This window comes from Labrus mixtus, chromosome 19, assembly GCF_963584025.1.
Source record: "Labrus mixtus chromosome 19, fLabMix1.1, whole genome shotgun sequence".
Lineage (NCBI taxonomy): Eukaryota > Metazoa > Chordata > Actinopteri > Labriformes > Labridae > Labrus > Labrus mixtus.
The window spans coordinates 16,091,185-16,107,114 of NC_083630.1; the positions used below are offsets into that span (position 1 = coordinate 16,091,185).

Below are 15,930 nucleotides of genomic sequence, written 5' to 3' on the forward strand. Positions count from 1 at the left end.
AGGAAAATTATTTGGAGAAAAAAGAGAAAAGTTATTTTTTGAAGTACAATGAACATGAGTACAGAAATAAAACCTCATGATCTAATAATGTCTCGAACATGAAACACCTTTAAACACAAGTGTGACATGATTCTATAAACATGTTGGTCATGAAGTTAAAGCTCCTAAACAGCTGGTTAACTGATTAACTGCAGGTGATTAAGACAATGCTGCAGAAACAGGCAGACAACAAACGCTATTTCAAAAGTTAAGCAAAAAAAACAAAACAGAAACTAACCAAACAAGTAAGCTAAAGAAAACAACGTTGTTTTTTCATGTACAATAATGTATGTATGTATATATAATCCTGATCTTTATTGGGCCTGAGAGATGAACATATTCCAGATACAAAAAACAGTAACAGTGCTTTGAGGTATCCAGTAACTTAAGATGACAAAAATAAAGAATACTTCATTCAATAAAACTTCTTAAATCAATAAAATAAGATATTTAATATTATTATTTAATAAGATAAAATGTTTGTCTGTGTTGGTTTTTTTTTGTTTATCTCTACATGATTTTTTTGTTGTTGTGTAGAATTCTACTGGACTAAATTTATGTGTAATGTAAAAAAGAAAAACAGATTTATGAAAAAAAACGGCAGCAGAAGAAAATCCCTTACTGTGACTTTACTAAGAGTGTGTGTGTGTGTGTGTGTGTGTGTGTGTGTGTGTGTGTGTGTGTGTGTGTGTGTGTGTGTGTGTGTGTGAAGAGGAAGCAGCATGTGTATATAAACTGATGTTGAAGTTGATCTGAACATCTTCTGATCTGATCATCAGAGACTCGACACACACACACTTCTTTCTTCATCTGAGCGGTGAGACACACACACACACACACACACACACACACACACACAAGCTTAGCATGTGTTACTTGTATATACTTCATCTGTCTTTATGTGCATATTTTGACTTATTTTGTGTTTTTTATTTTTGATGTCTTTTTTCCTTAAATATTTTTTTTCTTTTAGTGACGTCAGTGAAATCTTTGATTCTTCGACCATGACGTCTTCAGCCAAAGAATCAAACACCCACAGGGGGCGCTACTCTGAGCCGGTACAGGATCACTGACAGAAAAACATTATACTCTTTAGATATTATCAGGCCTCTGTGATATTCTTTTTAATTGATCCATATGAATATTTGAATGCTTTTCAGGTGCCCACCTCCAACCTTATAAATGATGAAGCGGATTTCCCGGAATTTGAGTTTTTTGATGAGAAGGCCACGCCCAGAAGTAACGCACCTTCGGGAGGTGAGATATGTTTATTTTATTCTATTTAATGTGCAGAAATGAATCACGATCAATAACATATTAATATGGTGGCCTGTCTCGTTACTCCTCCCTCAGATGCTCTGTCGGTGGTCAAAGTGGACATGTGTCAGTCGATCAACAAACCCAACCATTACACCGTCGCCTACGACATCACGAACCTGGTGGTCCGACGCGGTAAACAGTTCGTCATTAGGATCACCTTCAACCGCCCTATCGTCAGCGGAGACGACTTCCAGGTCGAGTTCCTCATCGGTGAGTCTCCATCCAGAACTCAAATCGATCAACATTTCATAAAAACTGGTTGAGACAGATTGTGAAGTGGGGAATGTTAGAGAATCAGGATAAAGATTCACTGAGTGGTCGGGTTGTTCAGCATTTGGAAATCTATTTTTCTATCTTATACAGCTCACTTTGGTCCTGATTGTTAAAAGAACCAGATCAAATACTTTTAAAGATCAACCCATCTGGATAATCAGAGCTTTAAAGTGGACTTTATATTACAAACTTTTTCCACATGATGGAGGCAACAAAATCTACACAAACTGAAAGATCCTCAAAGCTGCTTTCAAATACTTAACAAGGACCAGTGACTTTAAAAATGTCTCTGATCTACTGTGTCACAGTAACGATTCATCAAATGAAGAGTAAATATAAAATAATAGTCAATTGTAAAATACATTTAAATTTTTTTTGGCTTTATCAACTTGAAAGGTACATTAATCCAGTCTGAATCAGCCGTCTGCAGAGATCACTAAAACACTAAATAACACTTTATAAACTTTGTCCCAAGGGGGCGCTAAAATCCACACACTGAAAGATCCTCAAAGCTGCTTTAAATGAGATAGGCCTATGTAATTCTTTAATATTGATTTTGATTGATTATATATTTTATACATACCGTTTTTATAAGAACAAAATCATTCATTTATTATAACCCCATGTTTACCAAATCTTGTTCATCACTTAGGTAAAACAGCATTCTAGTTCAAAATATATTTATAAAATGTGTAAAATATGAACAAGCTTGTAAAAAGACCACTTTTATAGTTTGATGACATTTAGTTCCTGTAATTGAGTCTGAAACAGCCCTCAGCTGGGATCAGGATAAATGATAAAAGTCAGATGAAGGATGTGACGGGGATCCTGATCAGGATGGGGATAATGATGCAGGTCTGGGGTAATAGTGAGGGGTTTTCAGATTAAACAAGCTTCTCTTAAAGAGCCCATATTCTGCCTTTTTTGGGGTTCGTATATTTAATCTATGTTCCTACTTTTGTACGTTCACAATAGCTAAAGTCCGAAAAAAGTGTCTGTTTTCATGTACTGCTCCCCATTGCTCCCTCTCCGCTCTGAGTCCGTCAGCTACACTCTGCTGAGCCCACACTGTTAGACCCCACGTGGGCCAAGTCTGCTCTGATTGGTCTGCCGATCCGCTCTGTCGTTATTGGTCAGTTGCTCAGCACGCATCTCGGAAATTTCAACATGAGCTGCAGGGCTTGCCACAACGAGCCAATGGGCTTAGATCAGTGATCTCACACTGACAATGACGTCGCACTGACAAATTTTTATCGAGGGGGGCTAGAACCGAGCGTTACATGCGGCTAATGCTGCAGCTAACAGGAGGAGGTAGGAGAAGCCGCGTTTCCGCGGACTTTGAATTTTTGCAAATAGATGTGCCTAAACATGCACAGGACACTTAGAAATATGAATTAAATGAGAACAGATTGATTAAAGACGGCTGTTAATTATTCCTCTTGACTTTTGAACAGCAGATTTGTATTTAAACATTTTCCTTTAAAGGTCCCATATTCAGCTTTTTCTGGTTTTATATGCCCTTTAGTGTGTTTTCCGAGTAAACCCAGCAGCTTCAAACTGTTTTATGACATGTAGAGAGGGATGGGGGGAGGGGGTGTTCTGAGCACGCTCAGTAGCCAAGGCTTGGCACACCTGAGACCAACAGTTAGATCTCCATCGTTAACCAATTAACCGAGGAAAAGATGTTCATTAACAGTCATCTACTGAACAATTAAACTACTGTCAGCTCATCAGGAAGCATCACAGTCATGGCTAATCACACACACACACACACACACACACACACACACACACACACACACACACACACACCTGCTCCGTCTGACAGATGTTTGCAGACATGTTTGGCCTCAGCTCAATAAAATCTGATCTTTTTAATCACATTAAAATAAATGAATTGTTATTTATTTTGAGTCAAGAAGGACAGAAGACAGAAATACTGTTTCCTTCTCTTGTTTCCTTTTTTCCTGTCATATCCTTCTTTCCTCTCCTTGTTTCCTGTCATGTCCTTCTTTCCTCTCTCTGGCTCTTGTCTGTTGTTTGTTTTCCTCTCCTTGTATTCTCTCCTTGTCTCCTTTTCTTTCCTGTTGTTCTCCCCTCCTACACTCCTTAACGTGTATCCTCTTCTCCTTCTATCTCCCCCCCTCAACACTCCTCTTTCCTCTCCTCCCTTGATTTCCTCTCCATCTCTCTCTTCCTCCTCTACCTCTCCTTACCTCCTGCCATCCCCTGTTCTAACTTCTTGTCTCTCTAAGCCACTACCCTTTTAACTAATTTCCTTTCCCATCCTATTTGTCTCCTTTCCTCACCTTTTCCCTCCTCTCCTCTTCTTTGGTTGTTTCTCATCCCAGACTTCCCTCTCCTTATTTTCTCTCCTCTCATTGCTTCCTCTCCTTGCCTCGTTTCCTCCAACCCCAAATATCACTGACCCTCCTGCTCCTCCTTCTCCTCAGGCTCTCACCCTTCTCCCAGTAAAGGAACTCTGCTGGCGGTGACTTTTGGCGACCGTAAAGGTAGCTCGTGGTCAGGTACGATCCTGGAGGAGCAGGGAGAGTCGGTGATATTGGGGATCACGCCAACGGCCAAAGCCATCGTGGGGAAGTTTCGTTGCTATGTGGCTGTCATTGCAGGCAACGGCATTCAGCGAACCAAGAGGGATGCCAGGACCGACTTGTACCTGCTGTGCAATGCCTGGTGCCCAGGTACGAACACCCACAGACACTCTACTGCCCCCTGGTGGCTGATAGAGAATTATCTTTTAGCAACAGTCCCATTTCTCATATTAACAAGGACAAAATGACTGAAATGGTGTGACATTGTTTGGAATGCTCCAGTATATAATTTCATGCAACACCCACTAAACAGGCTGTAATGGTTGCAACATTACTCCTGTGTGGAAACAGATCCAGGTCATAGTGCTTTCACTAAAAGTTGTTTTTGTCCCTGACACAATCAGATTGTTATTCTAAGCGTCTGACAACATTACAAAAAGTATCTCGACAGAGATAGACCTTTTTGTTTCAGGGGAAGATTATTTTTACAACCAAAATCTGCATTCCTCAATCAACTCAACTCCATTGACCAAAACAGTCATTTAACCTGAGAGAACATGGGAGTTGCCAATCTATCACTGCCTCTATTGGTTGTTTGATTATGTCATTGTGTGTTCCAAATTTGAAAGGTTAAAAAAATTACTATTAAAAACACTCAAGTCACATATAAACAACTAAAAGGTAAATGATCAAGGTTGCAGAAGAGAACTCCTGAGTTCCACAAGATAAAATCTCTGTATTTTCAATGGAGTCTGGTGTCTTTGAAGGCAGGGATGTTACAGCTGTTTCTGTTTTAAAAAAATCATGTTCCTATTTCACGCAAAGGTCTATCTCTGTTGGGATCCTTTCTGTGATGCTGTCAGACACTTAGAATAACAATCTGAGCCTCTGAGGGACAAAAACAACAACAGAAGACAGAATTTCTCTTTCCCTGCAGAGGACGCTGTGTTTCTTAAAGATGAAGCAGAACGGAAGGAGTATATCCTGAACGACAACGGTATGATCTTCCAGGGTGCTTACAATGCTGTGTCACAGCGCAACTGGACGTATGGACAGGTACAATCAAATATACAAATATCAGAATCAGAATCATTTTCATTTTTTATTACCAAGTACATTTGCACATACAAGGAATTTAACTTGGTGTTTTGGTGCAAAACAGTTAAAGGAAATCCTTCAAAAACACAAAATGTACAAAAGGTGCAGAATTTAAAGGCCAGTGAGCTTAAATGTAACGCATAAAATCAGTTTCAGCCTTCAAATAAATGAACATCATAACAACTCAGAGAGAATAAACTGTAAGTTAATTCATCATCTCTCTTCAGTTTGAGAAGGGCATTTTGGACGCCTGTATTTACATCCTGGATTGTTCTCGGATTCCGATCTCCACCCGAGGCAACGTCATCCAAGTGGTCAGGATGGCATCGGCCATGGTAAGAATACAGACTGAGAAGCACTTAACCTGCTCAACTATAGTTCAACAGTCTCCAATTATTGGACATAAATTTGAGAATACATACCAAGCTGTTTGGTCACAAGTCCCAGTGGTTTAAGCCTTAAGTAATTTTATTAAGACATTTTTTTTTAATTCTTTGCAGTTAAGCATCAGGACAGAACAGAAACAAATTTACAGGACTTTCTCTGTGCACATAAATGCTACAGAGGGGTAAACATGATCCTGTCCAACTTTTTGCAACATGTTACTGGCCAAACTCAATGACATTTCTCAGTTTTAACATTTGATATGTTTTCTTTTTGCTATTATTAAATTAAACATGTGATTTTGTTGTTTTCACATTCTGTTTTTATTTATAACATTTTATACAAAGTCCCAACTTTTTGGGGTTGTAATGTGTATGAACATCACTGTCTAAGGGTAACTGACATTTGACCTTCCTCTTCCCTCAGGTGAACGCTCAGGATGATAACGGTGTGCTGGTCGGGAACTGGGGCGACGATTTCTCCATGGGAAAACCCCCGACATCTTGGACCGGCAGCATCCAGATTCTGCTGCAGTACGTCAACACTGGAGTCCCTGTTGCCTATGCCCAGTGCTGGGTGTTCGCTGGGGTCTTCAACACCTGTAAGGACACACACTGTCCCACTGAGTTAAAGCTTCAAAATGTATATTTTAAGACTTTCAGATCATTTCAAGTATGAAAGGGGCTTGTCAGTTACATGCACTGGGTCTTTTTTGTGTCCATTAATCTACAAAAACAAAGAAAAATCTACAAAAAGTAAATTCAAAATAAACACAAAGTGTTGAAAAATGACCACAAGAAACACAACCACCAAAAAAGAAAAACAACCACAAAATAACTCCAAGGATTTGCAAAAATTATAACAAGGAAAACATAGCGACCACTTGCTAGAATGACAACATATGAGGGAAACAACTACAAAATAACACAAAGAGTCCAAAACATTACCAACAAAGGATGCAAAAATAACAAGACAATTGAGAAAACAACAACTTCAAAGTCACACAAATGATCGCAAGAAGACAAGAAGAGATTCAAAACAACAACAATTAAATGTTTTTAATCTGAAACCAATATTGTAGGTCCAACTGCAACTGTTGAATAAGTGCAGCAGAGTAATGAGTACAACACTGAACTGTACAGATGTAGAACAAGAATGTATCTTTGTATTATACATAGGTGCAATTCGAAAATAAACAAACAAAATGAACTAAATTAAGTTGATCTAAAATGAGGTGAATGGGATTTTGTACATTCATGAGATTCATAAGGAGCAGAGTAAAATGTATTATTAAGAGTGATATACCTGCACAAATGGTACTTTTTTGTTGATATAATTTCTTGATATTTGAAAGTAATAATGTGAAATGAATGATTTTATTCCAATGCAGTGCTTCGTTGCCTCGGCATCCCGGCGAGAGTCATCACCAACTTCAATTCAGCTCATGACAACACGGGCAACCTGAAGACCGACCTGATCTTCAAGATGGACGGCTCACCGGACAGACGCCACACCACGGACTCAATCTGGTTCGTCCGTAAACCTCTCAGCCGTTAGAGAGAATTAATGTAAAGTCCTTTACAGATTTCCCCAAATTTGGATTTAAACTAAAACAGTTTGGGTCTCAGATAATCTCCCACCAATCTGACTTGTATGCAGAAAAACAAACCTTCCTTTCTTTTGCTTGCTTAATCCTGCAGATTATTCAAATTTTTTTAGAACCATAACTTTCAGATTTATATTTTATTATACATCCTCCTGTGATTTTAATCATTTAAATCATTAACTAGCCAGTAAATTATCCTAATTAGCATTGCTTATCTAATCCACCAAACTCATAACTATCTTAACTGTAACAATTGTTTTTATCCCTAAAATATTTTGCTTTATGATGTTTGAATTTTACGGAGCCCCTATGGGGACATGGGCAGAAAACAATTTTTAAAAAATTGAGTGTCAGGTGTGCAAGGCAACTTTCTCCTCCTTACAAAGCCATCCTATGAGCACAAACTTCTAATGATCATTAAGATGGTAAGGTGGTGTGTGTGTGTGTGTGCACCAGAGAGTTTCTGTCATTCTGTCTCATAGGATGAGCACCATGGGTGAGTTTCTAGTGTACCCTAGAAACTCTTTTTTCCAGTCCATGTCTCTTTAAGGGCTCTGTTTAATTTTCATAAAAAATGTATTTTTAAAGTCTTATATGTGGTGAAATCTGAATCCCACATAACATCATATTTAAGTTTGGTTGTAAGAAACCTAAAGGTGTTGTTGCAGTAACTAAAGTAACCTGCCTTTCTACCTGTTTTATAACTAATTAGTATATTTTGATGATCTTATGTTATTGATTTTTTTTAAGTATCCCAAATACAAAAGTCTAGTTCTACCTGTTATTCATGAAAATAAAACACTTTTATTTAGAACAATCCATAAGTAAAATATTTGCCAATGGCTAAATAACTCAAAGTGAAGAAAAACAATCTTACAAAAACTAATATCGCAATAATTCTTAAAAAAAAAACTTTTGAAAAGTAGGAGTTAAGAATCAGAAAAAGAAAATAGAGTAAAATGCCCCAGATTTGTACAAAGTTCCAGCATTACAGCTTTTCTTCTACAGTGTTTTGCTCACTTAAAAACCAAGTGTACTTACATTACATATGTTCCCTCTAGGAACTACCACTGCTGGAACGAAGTGTTCATCAACCGTCACGACCTCCCGCCCCACTGCAGCGGCTGGCAGGTGGTGGACGCCACGCCGCAGGAGACCAGCGATGGTAGGACATTTGGATACAGCCAGATAAATAAAAGATGAAAATATCAATAAACATGTAGAAAGATATTATGATCCTGTGTTTGATATCAGGACATTATCGCTGCGGTCCATCCTCTGTCAATGCCATCAAGGACGGTCTGCTGTGTCACCCATTTGACTGCGGATTCGTCTTCGCTGAGGTTCGTTTTTAACTGTTTTCAAAAAACAAGAAGTACAAAAACTTTTCAAAGAACAATACTAACGTTTAGAAATACAGTGTATTTTATATATTCCTATTAAAGCCTTATTTCAGTAGAAGTACAAAAGATGGAAGTATGCAGCCGCAATACATTTTGATACTGAATGATATGATACGACAAAGGTGAAATTATTTACTCCATGTTTATGACCTCCGTCACCAGGTGAACAGTGATGTTGTCTACCATAAGCGGGATCGTTATGGGACTCTGAGTGCGTACAAGGTGGACAAGACTTACATTGGAATGCTGATCTGCACCAAAGCTGTTGGCAGAAATCAACGTCTGGACATCACACACAACTACAAGTACCCTCAAGGTAACACAATACTTCTAAAAAAATGAAAAAACAACAATGTGTAAATAAGTGAAAAGAGACTAAAAATTAGAGCACTGTGTGGACTGTTTTGTTTTTTGTATTCAGACAGTCCAGAGGATAACAGGACAATGAGGCGGGCAGAGGAATACGGCTGTGAGAGGGATCACTCTGAGCTGGATGAGTCTAAGATGTCTGTTTCCATCAGTGCTGAGCCGGTAAAACACCTGTCTGCACACCTGTCTTTAAAAACTACACTATCTATCTATTCATCCTTCTATGTTCATCATTCTATCAATCCTCCATCAGTCTTTCTAAGTCTGTCTTGACATGACTTGTGTATTCATCCATCCAATCAATCAATCAATCAATCAATCAACCAATCAATCAAGGAATCAATCAATCAACCAATCAATCAAGGAATCAATCAAACAAACAATCAGGCATCCATCTGTCCATCCATCCATCCATTCATCTTTCCACCTTAGAATGTATCTTTTGAGTCCATCTGCCAACCCTTTATCTATTCATACATCTATAAATCTGTTTATCCATCCATCCATCCATATGTCTCTGTATCCATCTTCGTTTCAATTATCCATCCATCCTTACATTCATCCATTAATCGAACCAACATGTGTTATCCATTCCTTATTCCCATCCATACATCAATCTTTTTTGTCTATTGATAATCCGTTCCTCTCTCCACCTTACCATTGATCTGTTTAATCCATCATCCAACCTTTCATCCCTCCATATATTTATTAATCTGTGTATCCATCCATCTTTTCTTATATCTATGTATACATTAATTACTCCATCAAGTTATCTATTCATCGTTTTAAAAATTTCAATTGAACAGCTTTCCAAAAGGCAATCCATCCAAAAAGTCATCCCTTTCATTTACTCATGTATTACACTTGTTTTCCATCCACACAGCCATCTGCTTTTTCAATGATTCATCCATCTCTACTTCCATCCATCAATCCATCCATCCATCCCACTAGTCCTTCAACCCTCATCCATTTTACACTTGCTTTTTTGTTTATTAACATTTTCAAGTATTTATTTTCTGAAGCTGAAATATGTCTCCATCTTTGTCCCTCTCTTCAGGTCCAGATGTGTCAGGATGTGATGCTGGCCGTGGATTTCCAGAACCAGGGTGATCTCCCCAAAACCGTCCAGGCTCACCTGTCTGAATCGGTCATCTTCTACACTGGAGTCATAGCCAATCACTTCAAAGATTATGACTTCACTGTCACCGTGCCTGCCCACCAGAGTGAGAAACACCTAAGAAAAAAGTCATTTGTAGCTTTACAAATAGACTCTGTTACGATAAAGATTTCTGTGTGTGTGTGTGTGTGTGTGTGTGTGTGTGTGTGTGTGTGTGTGTGTGTGTGTGTGTGTGTGTGTGTGTTGCAGTGGAGCGTGTGATGCTGAAGGTCACCGCTGAGGAGTACCTGCCTCACCTGGGCAATCAGCTCTCTCTGCACTTTGTTGTGACTGGACAGGCTGATGAACAATCGCTGACCGCCATCAAGGTGGTCGACCTGCAGACCCCTGAACTCACCATGGAGGTAAAAACAAAGACATGCATGCAGACACACACACACACACACATATGCATGCACATCTGGAATCAAAAGATGTCTTTAGATAGTTACTCAAAGTTTTTGTTGAGAACTTTTAGTTTAAGTCGACTGTGGCATCCCATTTGGACATAGTGGTCTCAACTCTTTGCTGATCTTGTTTTCTGTTAGTAGTTCTGTAGTTACTCTTTAAGGAAAGCACAAAGCTCACTTTTACAGCCTAGTTAGGACAGTTAACAGACTAAACTAATATCTTACAGTCATTTTATGCAGATATTTCTCATCTGGGTCTTTAAGGGTTGGATGTGGAGTTTTGAAACATCCTCCTACAGCTTTGCCACTTCTCACAACAATAAATGAATGGAAAAAATCCACGCTTCTTTAAACCTACTGGAATGGTTCTACTTTATAAATACAACCTTTTGTAATGTTTTTGCAGGTGAGTGGGCAGCCTCAGGTGCAGCAGGAGATGTTTGTGACCGTCTCCTTCACCAACCCCTACAGCTTCCCCCTGCGGGATGTAGTCGTGGCCATAGAGGGACCGGGACTCATAAGCTACAAGACTCGTTCCTACAGGTGCACTCTCTTCTGACGACATGCTGACTGATGTTTGCTGAGTACTGTTTAGAAGTGGTTTATTTATGCCTGACTGTGTTTCAGTGTCATTGAGCCTCAAGCTTCGTACTCCTGGAAGGAGTCGTTCATCCCTCGACTGGAAGGACAACGCCGACTTGTGGCTTTTATGGTCTGCAGCAACCTCGGCCAGGTAACCTCCCCGACTTTCTCTGTTCATATTACTCTACTCATCTTTTTTATGTGTATATTTTGGTTCTCCTGCCCCGTCTAAGAAATACACTAACTAATTTGTGTTTCTGTTTTCTAGTTATTTCTTTTTTCCTTTCTAAAAGGGAAAATAGAAATCAAACCATGTTTTTATTTGAATAATCAGTTTTTGATTATGAAAAAGAAAATCACCTTGTTTTTCAACCCAACTTTCACTCAATTTATTTATTGAATATTCATTCTTTAAACGAAAATCAAATAATCAAAACATACAGTATGCAGACATTCTTTCTTACTTTTTCTCATTGCATTATATCTAGACATTGTTCTGCTAATTTAAAGAAAATAAACATTTTAATGTTAGCATTCAGGTTATGTCTGGTTGATGTTCTGTTGTGCTTTTTTTAGGCTGGCGGAGTGATTGATGTTGAAATTGAAGCCTGAGATGATTGGTTCACAGATCTGTGACCCCGCCCATCGCCATTTCCAACGAGCTTTCACCAATCAAAACAGCTTTAATCTGAATGGGCGGAGCCAATAATTATGCAAATTAATTTCTAGATGATTCTCTGTCTTCTTTAAATTTAGACTCAAATGTAGAAAATCCAGATTCTTAATCATTTCTCTTAAGAGGTGAGGGAGGTTTATGTGACAAACATTAAAATTGTAAAAGTTAAGTCAATCTAGTCTGCCAGCTCAGAGGTATAAAAAAAAATACCCAAGAAACATGAAAATATATTGACCATTTTATATGAAAAGTCAGAGCATGTCAACTTGATGAGATCATTTTATATTGCTCTATTAAGCTGAATTTCATTAATCTGAATTTTTTCAATTGATTTATTTACAACAGGTCAATCAAATCCCCTTTTTTTAAATTTAAAAGTCTTCATGAAAACAAAAACTTTTAATTAACATTTTAATAATGAATTATATGAAAACAGTTGTGATCTTACTTTTAGTAAAGACAGACATTTGGCATGTGTGCGACGACAGAGATTTTAAAGTTTAAACGTTACATGTAATTTGTCTCACATCAGATTTGAAGTAAAGAAAATAAAACAAATGATTATAATTATCAACTACATTTCCAGAAATTTGTGGACGTTACATTTCTTCAACATAACATTTTATCTATGAATATTTTCCAGATCGTAGATATCTTTTACTTTGATATGTTATTCAATATTTTTATAACTACTACAAGTCAAAATGTAAAGAGTCTGAAATGAGAAATTTGCTCATAATTAAATAATAATTAATAATGAAGTCCAACATTCACAGACTGAACTCCTGTGATTTTAGACAACAAACATTTAATAAAACAACTAAATAGAAAGTTTGACCTTTTTACAGCCAGTTTAATCAATAAACAACATTTGGACCTTTTGAAGATAAAGGATGATGGAATTTGATTTTGCTGCATATTTCCCTTTTGTGATTTAAGATATCATCATAAGACATAGCAATCAATTAAGTTTCTCTTTTTAATAAAAAAACACAACGGACGTTCATGGCGACCTGACAGACTCAGTTTATCCTCACAGCCACCTCCCAGTCTGGATTTAAAATCTGATTCATGAGAATTGTATTGAATAAAATGTGATAATCTTTTCTTTGTGACTTAAAATCTTTTATTAATGCTGAAACTTTCTACTATAATAAAAGCAAATTCAAAACGACTGAATGTGTTTTCTTTACATTCATCACTTTCATTCAGTAGCTTGGTTCCAGTTATTGTAATAAATACGTCAAAGATTTCACATGCAAAATGTGATCCTCTAAATTTAAATGATCAGAACATGTTCGAAAAAGTGAGTCACTGTGCTGAAAGACAAACTCTGCTTTTGTAAAAATAAAAATACCACAATCTAAACATGGTCCTTTTTTAACTTATATTTTTATTTAGTACACAGATAAAACATACAATTTCAGGAGATGCTTTTCAGTTACACTTGTCCATTTTCTCATGAAATCCTAACATGTAATTTTACCAAACAACTACACATCCATATCCATACAAGTATTATATACACACACCCTTTCCTTCATACCTACATTAGATAGACATAGACTTACATATATGCATATAACTACACATATGGCAGCCTTCACATCATTTTTCAATCCTTTTTCCTTGATTGACTAACGACTTCTGCAAACATAGGTAATTTGCTATACAATAGACAAGTGCATTTAAAGTAAAATAAATAAATAAATAAAATAAAATTTAAAATAAAACTATTAAGAGGTGACTAGAGCCCAGGCATTTCCTGCATCACTGGGGCCCATTTTTACATAAAATCTATTTGTTTTCAGCTGTAATCTGGCTGTGATTTTTTCCATGATGAAAACATTTTTTAATCTTTGTCTCCACTGATTTATGTTGGGAGACTGTGGTTTCAGCCAGGATGCTGTTATTGTTTTCTTTGCTATTGATAGTAAAATTCTAAGCAAGGAAATCAAGTCTCTGTCCATATTGATATCAGGAGCTATACCTAAAATAAATAGTGAACTCAGAACACAACTCAGAAGTACTGCTGTATTTTGAGGTGATGGATGGAGTGTTAAAGTATCGCATTTTGACTTTCCAGTCAGACTCCCTCCACATTGGACTGTTTGTTAATGTATGTCCCTCTTTGAATGATTCCTCCCATTGTTCATTTCTTATTATAACGTTTGTTTCTATTTCCCATTTTTCTTTAACCCTCATGTTGCAATGCTTTATACATTTTTGAAATAACACCTTTCTCTGTATCTTTTTCTGTAAATGACATAAATACTTGCTCTATTTCAGAGGGTGCTCTGCAAATTTTATCCCATTCCTTATGGTTCTGCAGATAACTCCTTAATTGTAGAAATTTATAAAAATCTTGTGCAGGTAAACTACACTCCTTTCTAAGTTGTTCAAAAGACTTCATGTTCTGTCCTTTAAACACTTGTACTATATAAATAAATCCTTTGTTTGCCCATTTGTTGTATCTTGTATCCATAGTGGAGGGTACAAAATCTGGATTTAATGCTATTTTAGTCGCTCTGCAAGTGGTGTTTGACAGTCCTAATTTCTTTCGTACTATCGACCACATTTTCAACGTTTCTCTAGTGCATTCATTAGTAATCTTAGCTCAAGAAAGATCTCTTTTAGGATGAAAAATTCGAATTACTGTGCATTTACAGTGCAATACAGCTGGTTTATTGAAGGCCTCACACGGGGCACCATTTGTTGGGGTTGTATCAAGTCAACTTTGGTCATATTCTTTAATAATTATATTTAATTATTAATAATATAAATACAATTATCATTAAACTATGTTTAATCTCGTTTGGGGCACCACCCTGTAATCAGGGAAATATAACCAAAATATCACTCAAATCAGTCTCAAATTAGTTACTTAATTACTAATATTATTAATAATTAATAACTATATTTAATAAATTGAAGGTGTGAAATCCGTACACAAAGCCCTCGCATCCAGCTTATATCACAATGCAAATACACCAGTAATCACAAACAACTGCTCTCTTAAAATTCTAACAGAATTTATTTAAACAAAGCCACATCAATCCAAAATCAATGAACTTAACCAAACAAATAACTATTATAAACTAATCTAAGCAACAAACATTATCAAGCAAGGCTTGTGGAAGAGGTGTAAAAGTGTAGCTGTATGTTTGTGTGTGTGTGTGTGTGTGTGTGTGTGTGTGTGTGTGTGTGTGTGTGTGTGTGTGTGTGTGTGTGTCTGTGTCTGTGTCTGTGAATGAAAGAGAGAGAGGAGGGGGAAAAGGGGGAGATTGCTTCTTCCCACGTGGTCGCCCTTCCGATGGCGCACACAAAACACACACAATAAGACCTAGTGGTTGTCTAAAAGAGGCCGAGTTCGGCCCTACACGATCTGTGTCTCTGAGGCATTTGAATGGCCGCGAGTGTACAGATGCGTAATGGTGCGGTGGTGGAGTTAGTCTCCAGATGTACACGGGAATCTGTGTATGTGTGTGTGTGTGTGTGTGTGTTAGTAAAAGGGAAAGAAACGAGGAGAGTAGAGGAGGAGAGAAATGTGTGCCTGAAGAGGCCGGATCACAGTCCGAATCCTGCGCCACAACTTGGAGTAATTCCCTTCATTCACAGAAACAAACCAATGGCCGAATTCAAATTAATACGATTTACACTGGCCTTTCTGATCAGAAGAGTAATACCTGGTTATAACGCTGTTACGCTAAACACATATAGGACACAGCGGTCCGAAACGGGAACAACAAGAGTTTCAAACAGATAAACTCAGGACGCGGCGGTCCAACAAAGAGAAAAATTACAGTTTCCGCATCAATCAAACAATTGTTAAAAACACTCTCTAAAGCTAATTCTGCCCAGACCTAATTAAGCCTCACTTGTGAATCGTTTTGCCCACGATTGGTGAAGGAAAAAGGAGTCCGGCGATAAAACAGATCTTCTGTCCGTTCTGGTGCAGAGGCGTTTGATGGCGGCAAGGGTCCCTTACGGCATTAGCGGCTTCGTTGGTTCTCCGTCGAGTGGGAAGATGTCCGTTGATGTCCTTTCGTTGCAGGACGGAAT

At 37.6% G+C, this 15,930-nt stretch overlaps 1 protein-coding gene across 1 annotated transcript; it reads left to right on the forward strand.

The window, feature by feature from the left end:
* Window positions 1-1,043: 1,043 nt before the first annotated feature.
* On the forward strand, window positions 1,044-11,424 carry LOC132994645 (coagulation factor XIII A chain-like). Its single transcript, XM_061065133.1, has 16 exons — window positions 1,044-1,097; window positions 1,200-1,296; window positions 1,393-1,569; window positions 4,086-4,334; window positions 5,122-5,240; window positions 5,510-5,617; window positions 6,093-6,267; window positions 7,057-7,195; window positions 8,334-8,437; window positions 8,527-8,615; window positions 8,838-8,991; window positions 9,097-9,206; window positions 10,102-10,267; window positions 10,411-10,565; window positions 11,017-11,153; window positions 11,238-11,424. Exons 1-16 carry the CDS (start codon window positions 1,044-1,046, stop codon window positions 11,422-11,424), a joined length of 2,220 nt encoding a protein of 739 aa, XP_060921116.1.
* The last annotated feature ends 4,506 nt before the right edge of the window (window positions 11,425-15,930 follow it).

Excerpts from the sequence above, each read along its gene's own strand:
- LOC132994645 (XM_061065133.1), top strand. The coding sequence starts at position 1,044 with ATGACGTCTTCAGCCAAAGAATCAAACACCCACAGGGGGCGCTACTCT. Across the intron at positions 1,570-4,085 it reads CCAGGTCGAGTTCCTCATCG|GCTCTCACCCTTCTCCCAGT; the intron begins GTGAGTCTCCAT and ends CCTTCTCCTCAG. Across the intron at positions 4,335-5,121 it reads GTGCAATGCCTGGTGCCCAG|AGGACGCTGTGTTTCTTAAA; the intron begins GTACGAACACCC and ends CTTTCCCTGCAG.